Source organism: Bos grunniens, chromosome 19 (assembly GCF_055505025.1).
Source record: "Bos grunniens cultivar Pamir isolate PY7600 chromosome 19, Bosgru_T2T1.0, whole genome shotgun sequence".
NCBI lineage: Eukaryota > Metazoa > Chordata > Mammalia > Artiodactyla > Bovidae > Bos > Bos grunniens.
The window spans coordinates 41,263,169-41,279,056 of NC_141183.1; the positions used below are offsets into that span (position 1 = coordinate 41,263,169).

General features: G+C 45.6%; 1 protein-coding gene across 11 annotated transcripts in view; it reads right to left on the minus strand.

The window, feature by feature from the left end:
- Positions 1-15,888, minus strand: part of VPS53 (VPS53 subunit of GARP complex) — a 123,304-nt gene that overhangs the window by 18,741 nt on the left and 88,675 nt on the right. For 7 of the 11 annotated variants that reach the window (XM_086359836.1, XM_086359834.1, XM_086359835.1 and 4 more), the window contains 3 exons: positions 15,632-15,714; positions 14,349-14,427; positions 3,635-3,783 (listed from right to left, as the gene is read on the minus strand). In XM_086359836.1, the coding sequence (XP_086215962.1) occupies positions 3,635-3,783; positions 14,349-14,427; positions 15,632-15,714 (311 nt within the window). Of the gene's footprint in view, positions 1-3,634; positions 3,784-6,979; positions 7,066-11,772; positions 11,991-14,348; positions 14,428-15,631; positions 15,715-15,888 lie in introns of those variants that run through there. The other 4 variants (XR_015148118.1, XR_015148117.1, XM_086359838.1 and 1 more) reach the window with 2 other exon arrangements.

Here is a 15,888-nt window from a genome sequence, read left to right on the forward strand (position 1 = left end):
TGGGTGACTGCTGCTGGTGCTGACAATTCGAGGACATGATCCAAGCCAGCGGGAGGGAAGGACTTCACTGCACAGCGGGGGCAGGACTCTCTTCTTTTTTAGCCTGTTTGTGTGTTTGGATTTAACATCTAGAGCTGTCATTTTCCCACTGTTCTAAGGATGAAGCCAGGCCCAAGGAGAGCAGGGTCAGTAAAGAAGCTAGGTCCTCAGTAACATTGCTGAACCACTGCATCTTGGGATCTGTCCCATCTCCAGACTTCAGTTATATGAAATAAAAAATTCACTGTTTAAGTCAGTTTGAGTCAGGCCTTCTATGACAAGTAGCTGAAAACATCCTAATGGATGTGACAACCGAATATACATGAGGTGGTTATGGGATCTTAAACGCGAAAATAGGAAATAATTGCTAAGGGAGTAACTGTCAGATCAGAGAACAAAATACACAATCTCCAAAAAATTTACTGGGGACTGAAGGGCAACCTGGGCCAGGTGAACTGATGATGCTCATCTGGGGAAAGGGAGAATATAATTTTAACAGGTCAGGAGGGTTTTTTTAAAGAAAATCCTGCAGAGCCCTGAGTAGGGAAGGCTGAGTTGTATTGCTGCTGAACAGAAGGCATGGGAACCAGAAATGCCTAAAATCAGGCCAGATTCGAAGACCAGGAGAACACAGGGCCCATGGCCGAAAGCAAGATTTGGAGGCTGAGGTAAAGGCTGGCCAGCCTCCCCATCTCCTCACTTGACAAGCTGCTCTCAGACTCATGCCCGCCATCCTCTTTGCTCTCTCCACATTTTTTCCAGAAGGTTTGTGCCACTCTGATATCCAGAGACCTACTGGAGAGCCCACTGGCATGGCACTGGCACCTCCACCCCCGCACATCCAAGACTCTGCCCTATCCTGGATCCAGGCTCAGAGACTAGATCTCGTCTGTGCAGGCATTCAAGTCAGAAGCCACAGACTTGCCCTCAACCACAAAATCCAGTAAGCTCTCAGTTCTTCCCTCAACACCCACACCCACCCTTCCTGACCGTCCCCGGCTGCTGCGCTTCTCCTTCTCACTAGAGCTCTCTCAGTTGTTTCCTAGCTGGTCTCCCAGCCTTCAGCCTCATCATTTCTAATCCATCAGCCGTTAATGGGATTTATTTCAGATGCAAATATGAGCAGGACCCTCCTCTGATCACAACTCTTGCAGACAGACCTTCCTCTACTGTCTAGCCCCATGCAGATCCTACGACTCTAGGCAATCTGAATCCTCCGTGCCTCTGCTCACACTGCTCCCTCTGCCCGGAATGCCTCCCCACCGCCTTGTGGGTCAGGACACACACATATCTCCCGGACTCTGCTCAAGGACAGCTTTCCTGTGAAGCCTCTCCTCAGTCTCCTCCACCATACTCTGCAGAGTCCACAGACCTCCAACCTAATAAATAACCTACTCGGTTATACTTATTTGCTGACATGTCTATTTCCTTCCACTTGACCGTAAGGCAAATGAAGCCAGGGACCACGTCTACTTAGTCAAAGCACTGAATTCTGCAGCTGGAACACAGTGGGTGCTCAAGTGGCTGCATGCTGAATGAACAATAAATAATAATGGCAGCAGCTAATACTTTTTAAATGTCAGCTTGGTACCAGGACTTTACCAGGAAGTTTATATGACTTCTCATTTTTTTTCCTCCCAATCACTATTAAGAGATCTGTCTCATCATCCCCATTACTGAATGGAGGAGAATCCACTGAGTGGATGAGGGAAGTCACTTGTGGTTCAAACAGTAGTTTCTACCAGGGGGCTGATCTTGATGTCTAAATAACAGAGACTGTTGTTGCTTCAGAGACCAATAGTGAGATAAAAAAGTTAGAGGGAAAGAAATGTCAGCCCCAGAGATCAGATCTAGGGGAAGGCCAGCTAACTGATCAGGAGGCAGTGAGAACAAAGGACTACGTGGCATGGATTCTTCCTGCTCTCAACTGGAGTCAGGCCAAAAAGTACCATGAGACTGAACTACAGCTAACTGCAACGGCACACAGTTTATAACCTAAGTTACTTCAAACTAAGTAGGTTTTGATCATGTGCTTCATCTGGCTCTGTGTGCTGGACTATAGGAGGAGGGGTGGGGAAAGCATAAGGATCAGGGACACGTCTTTGGGGGAAGAGTTCCAGCAACGTGAGGTGTAACTGCAAGGGGCTCCTCCAGACCCTCGCAGTGGTGGCAGTGACTGCTCTTGGCTGAAGAAGAGTCTTCTCACAGCCCCCACCTGAAGGTTCTGGTCTTCAGCTGGGATTTTACAGTGATGAGAGGGTACCATGGATTAAATGAAGGATCCACTTTCTAGATTACAGGTTAAACTTTTCCAGATGTGAGAGATGGCATCCTATGCCCAGCTCCCCCAGCATGGGCTTAATGAGAGAGCCAAGGGCACTGAGAGAAGGTGAACTGGTGCTGGGACTAGTGAAGACCCCTTCCTCGGTTTAACATCAGCTCCATCAGGTTCCTGTGCAACAGCACTGGAGATTCTTGGCTACAGTAAATTTTTATAGAGACGCTGTTCCTACTGGGAGTTATGGGGAGTGTCACAGTGTGATTTATCAGCAGGGCTTTTAACCTGCGCTAATGAGCACCCAGAGAGTGGAAGGGATGTCAGCTTCCGGCCCATCTGCTGTCCTGCACACATTAATGCCTTCCGGGAGGGTCCACTCGGGCCTTTCCTGACACTCTGGGAACTAAAACTCAGGCCACAGCCACTCCGTAATTGCTGCTCTTTAGGGGCTTGTGTGTGAGGGGGAAGGAAAGCCTTAATTGAACACAAACTGGGAGAGATCTGGGGAAGACAGAAACTTGGAGCCCTAAACTGTCCTCAGGGACCTGGATGAGAATAACCTCACTTCAGTAGCTTGGACGGGGCCGTTCTTCCCAAAGCCCTACCCTGCGAAGTCTGCCAAAATGCTTGTTTGATAATTGGTCCGAGGAGGCACTGACCCTCCATGGTGTCCGGCCTTGGGGGAAACGGTGCTACGGCCAGATGCTGACTGGCAAAGGACCAAAACATCTCCCTGCTTTACAACAACAAGCCAGAAGCATCCGCACAGGAGGACGGGGCAGGAGACACGCAGGCAGTGTTCACTCCACCTACTTGGCAATGGACTGGCTCTCTGACTTGCTCTTCCTGATTTCTAGTACCTTCCCTAGACTCACGGGTGTCCACAAGTGGATATACTCTGGCAGCCACAGTAATAAGCGCTATGGGCGAGGAGGAAGAGAAGGCTCAAGAGGAACAGAACTCACGGTTCCCATCCTCAAGAAGCTTATTATCCAGTCAGTGAGACAAAATACATACATGAAGTTGCTGGAAAATAATTTTAATTATCCAAACCTGGGGGGAGACAGGGGTACCAGAATGTCCACGTAGTTCAAATGACAGAAGCCCCCTGACTCCTTTCTGCCTCTCTTGAGGGGGTGGATGGTTGTACTGCTGTTACTGTGATTTACCACATTAAGTAGCAAATTTAGTGTGATTAGTATGCTTCTCTAGGGTACAAAAAAACTATTTGGATGGTGGGGACACCTGGATCGGGTGCATGCTGGTGGTCAGCATGGCATTCAGAACCATCCAGTGATGCGGGCGTTCAGGACTTACTTTGCAAATTTAATGCAGAACTGCGTGAAGTATTTCCGCGTGGAGGCCAGGTTGTCACGGATGATGGGGACGTTCTGTTTAATGTGAAGGATGACCGACGTGACGTAGGGGCTCTGGTCACCAACGTGCTCCACGTTCTGCCACTGCATCTGAAAATGGAGACAAGGCGGGACAAGTCTTCAGAGCCTGTGCAGGAGGACAGCGCTACCCGTTACTGGGGAAGGTGAGGGGACAGGTGTATAATATAGTGTTTCACAGTTTTTAAAACTTGTAGTTGATTTACAGTGCTGGGTTAGTTTCTAAATGATTTTAAAAGGTGATGCTTCACTTATATTCATTATAAAATACTGGCCATATTCTCTGTGTTGTACAATATATCCTTGTGGCTTATTTTCTCTGCTTTCTTTGGTAGCTTATTTCTTCTACTTTTCTATCTAACTGAAAATTTCCATAATCAAACATTAGACTCTTACTCCAAGAGCCTTTGAGATTATGTGGGATTTTAATCAAGAGAAAGGAAAGAGCATCTCTGTAAATATGAGGGGCAGGTCAGAGGTTAAGACAGTGCTGTGGGGAACAGGGCAGGGGCTGTGTGGATGGCAGGTTTGGGGCACCACTGGCCTCTGACCAGGCAGGCCGTGAACAAAATCAAGAGGCCTGAGACTTCCCTGGGGGTCCAGTGGTTAAGAATCCACCTTGCAATGCAGGGGACTTGGGTTCGATCCCTGGTTGGGGAACTAAGATCCCGCAAGCTATGGAGCCACTAAGCGTGTGCACAACGGAAGATCCTGCAGGACATGATGAAGATCCTGGGTGTTGCAACTAAGACTGGACGCAGCCAAATAAATAAACATATTAAAAACAAAATAAAAAAACGAGAGACCTGCTGGGCTCCAGTTCTCACAACCTGAGGTCAGTTAGGGGAAATGAAAAACAAGCACAATAAAATGGAAAAAGCAGCAGAGGTGTGCTCTCCCCACCACCACCTCACCCGGAAACACTGGAGAAGAGGGGTGGCACCAGCCCCCAGCCTGCTTCACACCACCGGCCAGGACTGAGATGGGGTTCTGCAGGGTCAGCCTCTCAGAAAGGAGCTGGGCTGCCTGTTAAAAAGATCCTGAGCCATACACAAACTGTATAATATGTTCATAGAAGGAAGGCAGTCTTTCTGAGGCCTTGATGTCTCTGGCAAGAAAATACTATTTTTACAGAGCTCCTGGGAAAAGGAAAAATTCAATCCTGAGAGAATGTGTTTAAAAGAATCATATTGTATACACGGATGATCCCCCAGCTCCTGGGAAGCTCAAATGACTCTATGTTTTGTCCTAATGTTTCTTCACATCAACAGGTATTTATGGCCTAAAAGCTTTGGGTCTGTGTAAGCATGGAACCATGCAAAAGCTGGAAGGCACCTCCATTTTCATTTTACAGATAAGAAAACCAAGGCCCAGATACATGAAGTCTATGTAAGCTTTCATAATGAGGCTCCAGAAAGAAAAGGGCCTCTAATTTTTTTACTGGACGAAAAAAATAAAAGCAAAGGACGCAGAGATGGTAGAAAAGTCTAATATGAACTGACTTTATATTCTAATGCTTTGGCTACTTCTAATGTTTTCCTTATCCTCTTCTGTTTCAAGAGACTTCTTTTCCCACCTGATATTAAAGATGTGACCCATTCAAACAATGAACATCCTAGGGGGCCTTAAATGAGCTCACAGGCTGAGGCCAGAATTGGCAGGTGCTGTTACCATCTACACTTCATCTTCCACTCCCAGCTTGTCAGCAGCTCCACGGCAGAAGGCCCCAGGGGAACAAAACGCACAGTGAACTCCGCCCTCCATCGAGTGCAAAGCTCATCCATAGTAATGACTGCTCTTTTCCAAGCTGGCAGCAGTTGACGTTTCAACAGCTTGAAAAGTTCGTAAACAATTATCTAAGCACGATGGTTCTCCATTGACAGAAGACAACCACAGTCGGTGGTGGTGACATGCCCTGTCATCGGTTACAAGCAACTCTGGGCAAGACGGAGCTCGCGGCGTGAGAGTTCAAGTTCCCGCTGGAGAGCTGCCTCCTCTTGACCACCACTGGCCATGTTAGAATGCGTCCACACTGGGAAATCTAGGTGAAAGATCCGATTTTCCTGAATACTTAGGCCATTTCGAACTCCATCGGTCAAGATAAATGAAGTACTAACAAAAGTCAAATGGATTCATGAGTTTAAATTTAAGTCAACCCAGGACTTCCCTAGAGGTCTAGTGGTTAAGATTGTGTTTTCACTTCGAGGGACAGGGGTTGATCCCTGGTTGGGGAACAGAGATCCTACATGCCACTTAGTGTGGCCAAAAATTAACAAAAATTAAAAAAAAAAAATTAAGCCAGCTTTGTGGAATAAGAAAAGAATTTAAAGTACTGGAAAACAATGAAAGTTGACATTGTTCAGACTATTCTCTAAAAAATGAGGAAAATACAGCCAGCAGTGGTACTGTCCAGCCACAGCCTCGGATGGATGCTCTGCCATCTTTCCCCTTGATGACTTAGGGTTTGGGTTGTAACTTGAATGTGCCAATGTACCTACGTCAGGACCTACTGTGTGCAGGTCATTTGGCCTGGCATTTGGCACACATCATCTCCTTTGCTATTCCGACATGATCTTACAGTAAGATCTTGTCTTACTGACAAGGAGACTGAAAAAGCTCAAAGAGAAGAGGCCCAAAGTCACTCAGCTGATCAATGGCAGAGTAGAGGCAGCCCAAGCCCATCTTAAACCCAAGCGCTACACTGGGCTGCTTCCTAGACACATGTTAATTATTTCAAACAAAGAGAAAACAGTACTTAACTCAGCTTTAGTTCAAGGGGAGCCCAGTTTCTCACGGAGAAGCTGATGAAATGCACAGTGATCAAGGGACATAAAACAGGAGCTTGCACTGGAAGAACAAACGTCCTGAAAAGCCATTAGTGGAAATCAGACTCCAACTTTTCCAGGTGAACTTTGCATCTGACCTTCAGAGCTTCATACTTCATAGAACTCCATACTTCACGGTTTTTCTTCTGCGCTTTTTGTTTAGAAGGTGGGGTGGGGTTGAATACCATTGGTGCTATTTGAACAAGAACAAGCTTGCAAAAGAAGCAGTAACCAAGATGTAGGGTTGATAAAAACAGCAAGCAAGGAAATGATCCATTTACAACACCAGAGTCCCAGGGACCCCACACAGCCTCAGGGGGAGGCTGTGGGGCTCAGGGCATTGCTAGTCCCGGTGGTTTTTGGTGCCTGTGGAAAGAGAGTGTGCTGGCCCCTCACAGGGAAGGCTGGGGAGATGCCCAGAGCAGTAGAGACCTCTGACTCACCCACTGATCAGAGGACGGGGCTCCATGCTAGTTGACTACGGCATGTGTGTTTCTCCATGGCTATGTGAAACGTGCACAGAGGTCTCCTGAGAAATTAATTTTCCTCAACCGAGAATTCAGATTCATATTCATCTTATTCATATATTCATATATATCTTATTCATATATTCAATATATTCACATATTCATATTCATCATATTCATATTCATCAAATTCATATTCATCTTATCTCAGAACTAAAGCTGTACAGAGCAGACTCAGACCTGTGGAGTCTGGGAACATCGCAGGCGATCAGAGTCTAGTGTTACGGGCAAGGCTGCTGGGATGTTGGCCCCAGGCACGCGCACAAGCACACGCTCACACCTCATGTCTGTCCAGGCTACTTTTACTCACACAACAAGCGTGTGCTGTTTTTAGGCACCTTCCCCAAGCATAGCACTCAACTAAGTACTGTGTGGGGAACAAAAAAGAGGAAGGAACATTCTACCGAGCACCTACTATGTACTAAGTACCATGATCGACATTTTCCCATGAACCTACTGCTTATGACGATTATGCAGTGAAGGAGGTATTCTTATTCCTGCTTCATGGATGATAAGACAGATGTGAGGACAATCAGGGACTGGCCTAACGAACTGATAAGTCTGCAGGGATGAGATCTAGACATTGGTCTGACTAACTCCAAAGTCCCTGTTTCTTTCCACTTTATCATGCTGCTTTCCAAAATAAGTGTTACCACCTGAAATGAAGTTGAAATTAACTAAGGAAATTTGGGGCAAGCAAAATCTGTGTACAGATGAGCTTGTCCAAAGTAGAGGATGTGGTGGTGGTGATGGTGGTGCAGAAGAAGAGGAAAGGATAACTCTTCTCACTTCTTTGCTCAGGGATACACATTCCTTAACTCTGGGAGGAAAACCAGTAAGATCCAGGATAGAAAGTGGAGCAATAAAGGCTTTAAGTAGATTTTTTTTTTTTATTCACTGCTGGGCCAATGGGAAGGTGAATTTGTACAAGCTTTCTTACAGGTGATCTGAAAATATCAAAAAAGTTTTGCATTTTACATAGTTTTAAATCTCTGCAACTCCTTTATGGCAACTCATCTGAAGATAATAATTATGAATGCTCAGAAAACACACACCCACACAAAGTTGTCCATTGCTGGACTATTTATAAATGTGAAAAACCGGAAATAGCCTAACATCCATCAAAAGTGAAATGATCACATACATGTCGGGGCAACAGACGACAGTACTTCAGATGAGGCGATCTGGAGTCGCCAGTCATGAGTCCTAATATTGTTTGTGCAACGAGCTAAATGCATGACCTGGGCAAGTGACCAAACTCTCTGAGCCTCAGTTTTCTCAGCCATAAAACTGGGATGATGATAACCTCTATAATCTATACAGTTAATGAAAAACAGTATATGGGATGCTCTTACACAGTGCTTGGCATGTATTACTTCCATGGTAAATGTTAACTACTGTTACAAGTTTAATAGTAAATACTCTGTACTATGGAGTACTAAGCAATCACTAAAAAATACCACAGATTCAGCTCAAACGGCACAGAAAACTATTAAAACCTGCAAAATGAGAAAAAGAGGTTATATATTATGTAAAGCATAAGCTTGCTTATTTAAAAATAAATGCATAGGGTTTTCCTGGTGGCTCAGTGGTAAAGAATCCGCTTGCCAATGCAGGAGACATGGGTTTGAACCCTGGTCTGGCAAGACCCTACATGCCGCAGAGCAACTAAGCCCATGCATCACAACTACTGAACCTGTGCTCTGGAGTCCAGAAACCTCAACTACTGAGCCCAGGCTCTGAATTACTGCCCTAGAGCCTGTGCTCCACAAGAGAAGCCACCACAATGAAAAGCCCTCACACCGTAAATAAAGAAAAGCCTGCATAGCAATGAGGACCCAGCACAGCCAAAAATGAAGATAAATAAAGAAAATATAGGCATAAGAAGAAAGACTGAAATATGTTTGTTAATTGGAATTATGGGTGGTTTAAATTTTCTTCTTTTTAAAAATCTGTAATTTTCTATAATGAAGGTAATTTGCTTTGGTCATTAAAAAAAAATCTTTTATGAAGAAAGATGTGCCTTGATTATAGGTGGTAGATGGAAATGAGGATTTCCTAACCATGGAGCCCTGTGAGCCTCCTGAAACAGATCTACATTTTAATAACTGAGGGAAATGAGAACAGATTTGAGGACGGTTCTGGCTATTTTGAAATGTCTTTGGGGAATAGTAAGGCGCCTCCTAAATGAGTACATGTTCCCGATCTTGAAATCTAATAGAAATTACTTGCCAGACTGTAAGGAAATTTAATTTGTTCAGTTTCTTCTTTCTTTTTTTTTTTCCTCCCTTAAAACTACCATTAATGGGCTAAAAGCTAAATCTGTTTGATTCTGGACAGAGACTTAGATTCTTTCAACCTAGGGATGTGAGTAGCCCTAGGAAAAAGAACAGAGTGAGGAGGACCATGGGACGAATGGTTCCCTTTAAGGAAGCAAGAGATTAAAAAAAAAAAAAAATCCTACTTGTAAGGCCACACTCAGGCATACTAATTCTTTTTTTTTTAGGAAACTTGAATTGCTTTCTTTAGCTTCCAATTTCTAGGAGGCTCAAGAATTACAATTATTCTGGACAACAAAAGGAAGTAAGACTGTGCTCACTGACCTTTTCCTGCCACATTCATTCTGTAGGATGGCAATCTTACTGTTGCCCTTTCTGTTACACAACATGTACACATCAGGGGTTAAAAGTTACAATACCTTCCACGACTGAGTACCACTTTCTGTGACTGAACAGGCAAAGAAATTACACCGAACATCAGCATCTGGCAGAGACATATGAATTCTTAAGAATTCACAGAAATTACATTTAAAAGACAGAACTCTTCATATGGTTTCCACCAAAGCACTCCAAACAACTTCCTTTTCAAGAATCAGGAGACTCGGTTTTATTTTTGGCTTTACTGTTATAAAGCTCTATGGCCTTGGACTTATTATGAAAAAGAAAACCAAGTAACACACATGCCAGAATGATAATTCGTTAGTTTTCTGGAGAAATGTGCAGAGCAGGCTGCAATACTTGGGTTGGCTGCTCAACCTGTTTTCTTCCCTATAGGAAAGTCATGGTGTCAGATTGAGAAAAGCTGAAGACCAGTATCTAACAGGATGCTTCTGAATGCTTGAAGAGCTCATGCTCATGTAAGCGTGAAAACACGCTCATGTGAACCCACCAGGACCGAGCACACACTGTCGTCACTCTTCCGGTTTTAGACAAATTACGTGGGCTGATTTTTGCCTCAGTTTCCACATATGCCAAAAGACTAACTTACTCTGTAAGTGTGGTGTGTTACTGCACAGAGGAGAGACCTGAGTCTGAATCCTGGCTCTGCTGCATTTTAACTAAGAGATCTGATGAGTTTCCATTCCCGTATCTGTGAAACTGAGAAGGAACTAACACAGGAACCTTATATATTTGTCAGAATTAAACGCGGTTAACACCTTTGGGTGCTGATTCCTGGTAAAGCGCTCTGTAAACAGCAATTTACTAATCATCTCACGGAGCTCGTCTGAGAAAATAATGCAATTTGGGAGGGGAAAGCGGTCTGAAGGGTAATTTTGACATAACATCAAAAACACTACCTCAAGGTTACACAGGTTCAGAGAAACCACTAAAGTTTGCTTGTATTGTGCTTCCTCCTTGTGGGTTTGGCCCGTTTAAAGCCGTTCCTGTGGATTTTCTACCAAATTTGCCCCTCTGTGTTCTTCTCTCCTTCACCAGCAGCGGTGTTCTTGCCCACAGCTGGGGAGCAAATAGCTACATGTGGGGATTTCCTATTTCCAACTTCAATCTGCTCCAGGATGCTACTTGGTGAAGTAAGAATCCTGGCTATTAAGTACCACTGGGGATCGTCACCTCATCCTCAACAGCACCTGGATGTGCCTGAAGGCTTCAAGGCTTCTATGATCCTGCCACTTCCAATAAAGAGGCCTGAGTCTCCTACTGTCTGCCAGCTCTACCCAGCTAAATCTGGTCAGTAGAGTTACCACCTTTGTCTCATCTGGTCACCATTCTTTGGTGAAGTGAGTGTCTATAAACTTTTGTTCTTTCTGCTTTCTTTACCTGCAAAGTCACTCTAGGAGTACTACTGTTAAGCAAGTACTGTGGTGTGCTGGGGAGATCAAAAAATGAAGATACAGCCCTCAAGTTGTTGTTCACAGCTTAACAGGGGAGACAGAGATAGAAAAAATAATTGTACAACAAAGTAGAGACTTAATATAAGTGCCATGGTGTCTTGAGGGAGAAAGATACTCTGGATCAGACAAACAACGGTGAGCCTGCAAGACACTCAAAATAGCAAAAACAATCTTGAAAAAGAACTAAGTTGGGAGACTCATACTTCCTGATTTTAGAACTTACTAGAAATCTACACTCATCAGACAGTGTGGCCCTAGCATGAGAAAAGACACATAGATCAATGGAATAGAACTGAGAGTCCAAAAATAAACCCACGTACTCATGGTGAACTGATGGCATCACCAACTCAGACAGACACAAGTTTGAGCAAACGCCGGGAGGATGGTGAAGGACAGGGAAGCCTGGCGTGCTGCAGTCCCTGGGGTCACAAAGAGTTGGACACGACTGAGCGACTGAACAGCAACAACAACAAGCACCTTGGAATAAAGTGCACGACTTTCCCAGCCTTGCTCTGGGTAGAGTCTGAATTGAACTCTTCAACTAGCAGCAAAAATGATGGAATTACAGACAAGAATAAACGTGATCACAAAAGTTTTTAAAAAATCCTTGAAGAAACTACACAGAACAGAGTGCAGGCACAAATCGCAGGGTATTTGTTGAATCGGTTTGTGACCACTTGGCTTGTTTATATCTGGTCATTTTCATCACATGGATTTCATTTTGCTAGAACTCCAGAAGATTCAGACACAGAGTAATGGCCTCCCAGCTGCTGCGTTCCCACGTCTGTGGTTTTCCTGTGATATAAACAAAAGATTCTGGAGGTATGGTCTCTGTGAGTGTTTGCTGGTGTGGGTCTGGGGGAGAGATGGGTGGTGGGGGCAGTTTGCAGGAAACCCACCTAATGAAATGACAGTTCACATAAGCAACACCTGGAGCATTAAGGCCCCTCCAACTGCTATTTTACTAAAAAGACAAAAAAAAAACAAAAAAACAAAAAAACCCAATTCGGTCTTCCTTTGGTAAATGTAGACATTCTTTCCCCAGCTGCCTTCTGACCTAAGCTGTGTGGCGGGCAGGAGAGGAGGCAGCTGGAACAGATCATGCTCAGGATGTCGGGAACGTTCACCGGCAGTGAGAGGATAATCAGAGCCTGCAGAATCAATCCTCAGAGTCACGTCTCTCTAAGAAAATGAGTGAGCCTCAGTTTGCCTGCTCCGAGTCTTCTGCTTGTAAACACTCGGATGCTGGAAATACACATTCACCTCTGACTGGTGAAAGGATCAGCCTTTTGAAAGGAAACTCTGTGACACTGGCTACTCAGGACTCCCCACTGAGCATCATTAAAAACCCCTGAAGCTTAAGTTTGGGTATTAACCTCTCTTTTTCTTAAATATTTACAATCTACTACAAAACCAAATTCAGACCGAGTGTCTCGCTTACACAACCTTGTGACATGGCCACTCCTCCTGACCACAGGGAACGAGGGCTAACGTTTGTTGGCCAGTCTCCATTCTCACAACACTCTGGGAGGCAGAGCCCCCTGTTTCACATACCGATGAGGTAACCTGCGCCCAGAGAGGTTGTTATTTGCTCAACACACCCAAAGGAAAAATGAGGAGTTAGGTTTGTCTGACTCAAAGCCAGTGTTCTTTCCATTGTACTCTGCTACTGGCCAGTAGGCCCCTGAGAAGTTCTTTCTGCAGAATTTGTAAGAATGCTACAAAAGTCTATGACTCTAGAATAGGCACTGGAAACCTTTTTCTGTAAAGGGCCAGACTGTTAATATTTTACGCTTTGCTAGCCATCTGGTCTCAGCTGCAGTTACTTAATTCTGCTGTTGTAGCACAAAAGCAGCCATAGATAACATACAATGAATGAGTGTGGCTGTGTGCCAATAAAACTTTATCTGGCAGTGGGCCAGATGTGGCTCACCAGTTGTAGCTTGCCAACCACTGCTCTAGAAGGCTCAAAGAGTGGACGGCTTTGTGTTATTTGGCTTAGAAATCAATGAGGGACTTTCCTGGTGGTCCAGTCTTTAAGACTCTGACCTCCTAATGCAGAGGGCCTGGGTTTGATCCCTGGGCAGGGAATTAGATCCCATATGCCACAACTAAGACCTGGTGCAGCCAAATAAATAAATGTTAAGGGGGAAAAAATATCAATGAAGAATTGCTTATTTCCAACTTAATCAACAAATATGACAGTCTTCTCTATTCTCTGTGGTCCATGCAGTCAAGGTATTTACATTAGGGAGAAAAGACACAGGCACCTAAATGCCAAAGAACAACATGAGGCCAGGCATGGGAAATGCCAAGGGAGAGGCCAGGGGACTGAGGGCTGACGGACCCATGATACTAGAAAACCAGAGGTGGGAGTTCCCTGGTGGTCCAGAGGCTATGACTCTGCACTCCCAACACAGGGGGCCCAGATTTGATCCTTGGTCAGGGAACTAGATCCCCCATGCTGCAACTAAAGATCCTGCCTGCTGCAATGAAATAAGTATCTAAAAGAAAAGAAAACCAGGGTCTGCAACCTGATCAAATAACCCTGCACAGTCACCAGAATTCAGAAAGAGTTGGAAAAACCTCTGAGTGGCAGGAATGAAGATGAGTTAGAAGTGACTGCCTTAAGCACACCACCACCAGGGCTTCCCTGGTGACTCAGCTGGTAAAGAATCTACCTGCAATGCAGGAGACCCAGGTTCGATCCCTGGGTGGGGAAGATGCCTTGAGGAAGGGAAGGGTTACACATTCTAGGATTCTTGCCTGGAGAATTCCATGGACAGAGGAGCCTGGTGGGCTACAGTCCACGGGGTCCAAAAGAGTCAGACACGACTGAGCAACTTTTCACTTTCACCCGTTCTAGGGAGGCCACACAAAGGGCTTTCCGCACATGTCAGATGCTGACCAAAGGCAACCTTTCCTTCAAACTCAGGAAGCATACCTGCTCCCCGTCTCATTCTCAAAGGACAAACAACTGACTTCAGGTGCAAGATCAATTGAGCACCTGTGGAAACTCCTGGAGGGCTCCGTTCTCCTCCTGATTGGTGCTTTAAGCACTGGAGAGCCCGCAGGAGCTACAGGTGAGGACCGGGAGAGACCACCTGTGCCCACTCTCTGACGTTCAGGAGGCAGCACTTTCTGAAAGCTTACCTTGCTCATGGCTGTAAGGGCGGGGTCACAGGCAGCATCCAGGTCCTGAACCAACAGCTGAATGCTGCTGGAGATGACACTGCAAGTCAAACACACCACTGTGGTCATGGCTTACAGAAGTGACTTGTGAATGACCCACCGACACAGCCCCTTGCCAAGGTTTTAGGCACCTGTGCAAAACCTAGCTTCACCATTTCATCAAAAAAACTCGAGTTTATTTCAAAAAGGAATGAATGACAAGGAGAAGCATCTTGGCTCCACCCTCCTTCTAGCTGTGTGTCTGGTCTCGCTTGGGTGTGTCCCCACTCGGTTAGGACACAAGATCCCGTGGCTCATCTCCCCTGCGGCTATGCCCAGAATCCCTCTTCACTCCTCCCAAAGTACACGCTTGCCTAAAATGTTTAAATCAGACCTTGGAGGGAAAAAAAGGTTGAGAGAAAGAGAGGAAAATGACCTAAGAGGAGGACCTGGATTTTTCCTCAGTTAAGTGGCCGATGAGAAAGCTGAAGCTTCTCCTTCCCCAATCTCACTTAAATACCATGACAAAACTCTGCCAGGTGGCACCAGGGCAAGAACTGATTCCAAAGGCTTTCATCTGAACTCCTTGGACAGACACCCTCCCACCCCAAATACATCCGTGCCCTGCCTACTCCTCCACCTGCCTTCATGGCTAAAATCAGGTCGCTCACCCTTTACATCCTGAAACACTGGAGGTGAGGCTGGCCCTCTGTGGATTGAGGAGGGCAGACAGGAGGCCCTGGACCTGACCTTCCTGCAGGGATGGCTGAGGTGGGAAAGTTCTTCTTCCCTGTTATCCTAGACTGCTGTTGTTGTTTAGTCACTAAGTCGTGTCCAACTCTTTTGTGACCCCATGGACTGTAGCCTGCTAGGCTCCTCTGTCCAAGGGATTTTCCAGGCAAGAATACTGGAGGGAGTTGCCACTTCCTTCTCCAGGGGATCTTCCTGACCCAGGGATAGAACCCAAGTCTCCTGCATTGGCAGTCAGATTCTTTCACTGCTAAGTCACCAGAGAAGGCCATTATTATAGATACTGCAGCAATAAAACCCCTGTAAGCTAAGAATGACTGCATATGAGGAGGCAGGATATGGGTCAGCTGCACCAACTTCTCAGGCTCCTTAGTGGCTTGTGGAGAAGATAATCCTGATCCAACAGAAGGCTCTGGGAACCTCTCAGGTTCTGCAGTGACCTGAGCTGATGGCCTGAGACGCACCGCTCTGCGCAGGGTAAGGGTAGAGTCCAGAGAAGACTTGCAAGTACGCACGTGCTGAACGTGTCCATTTCTCCAGTCAGATTGATTCGTTCAGTCAGACTCACGTCGACCTTCTCCTTGAGTTTCTCTTCCAGCTGAGAGAGAGAGAGAGAAACACGCTTAGTGGTCATCGGAAGGAGCACCGTAGTAAGCCTACTTCACATTTACCGAGTGTGATGATTCGGGTACCATTCTGGGCACTTTTCGTGTATGGGCTCATTTAATTCTCACGGCCCTGTGAAGAAGACTCTATTATGATCCTCACTTGA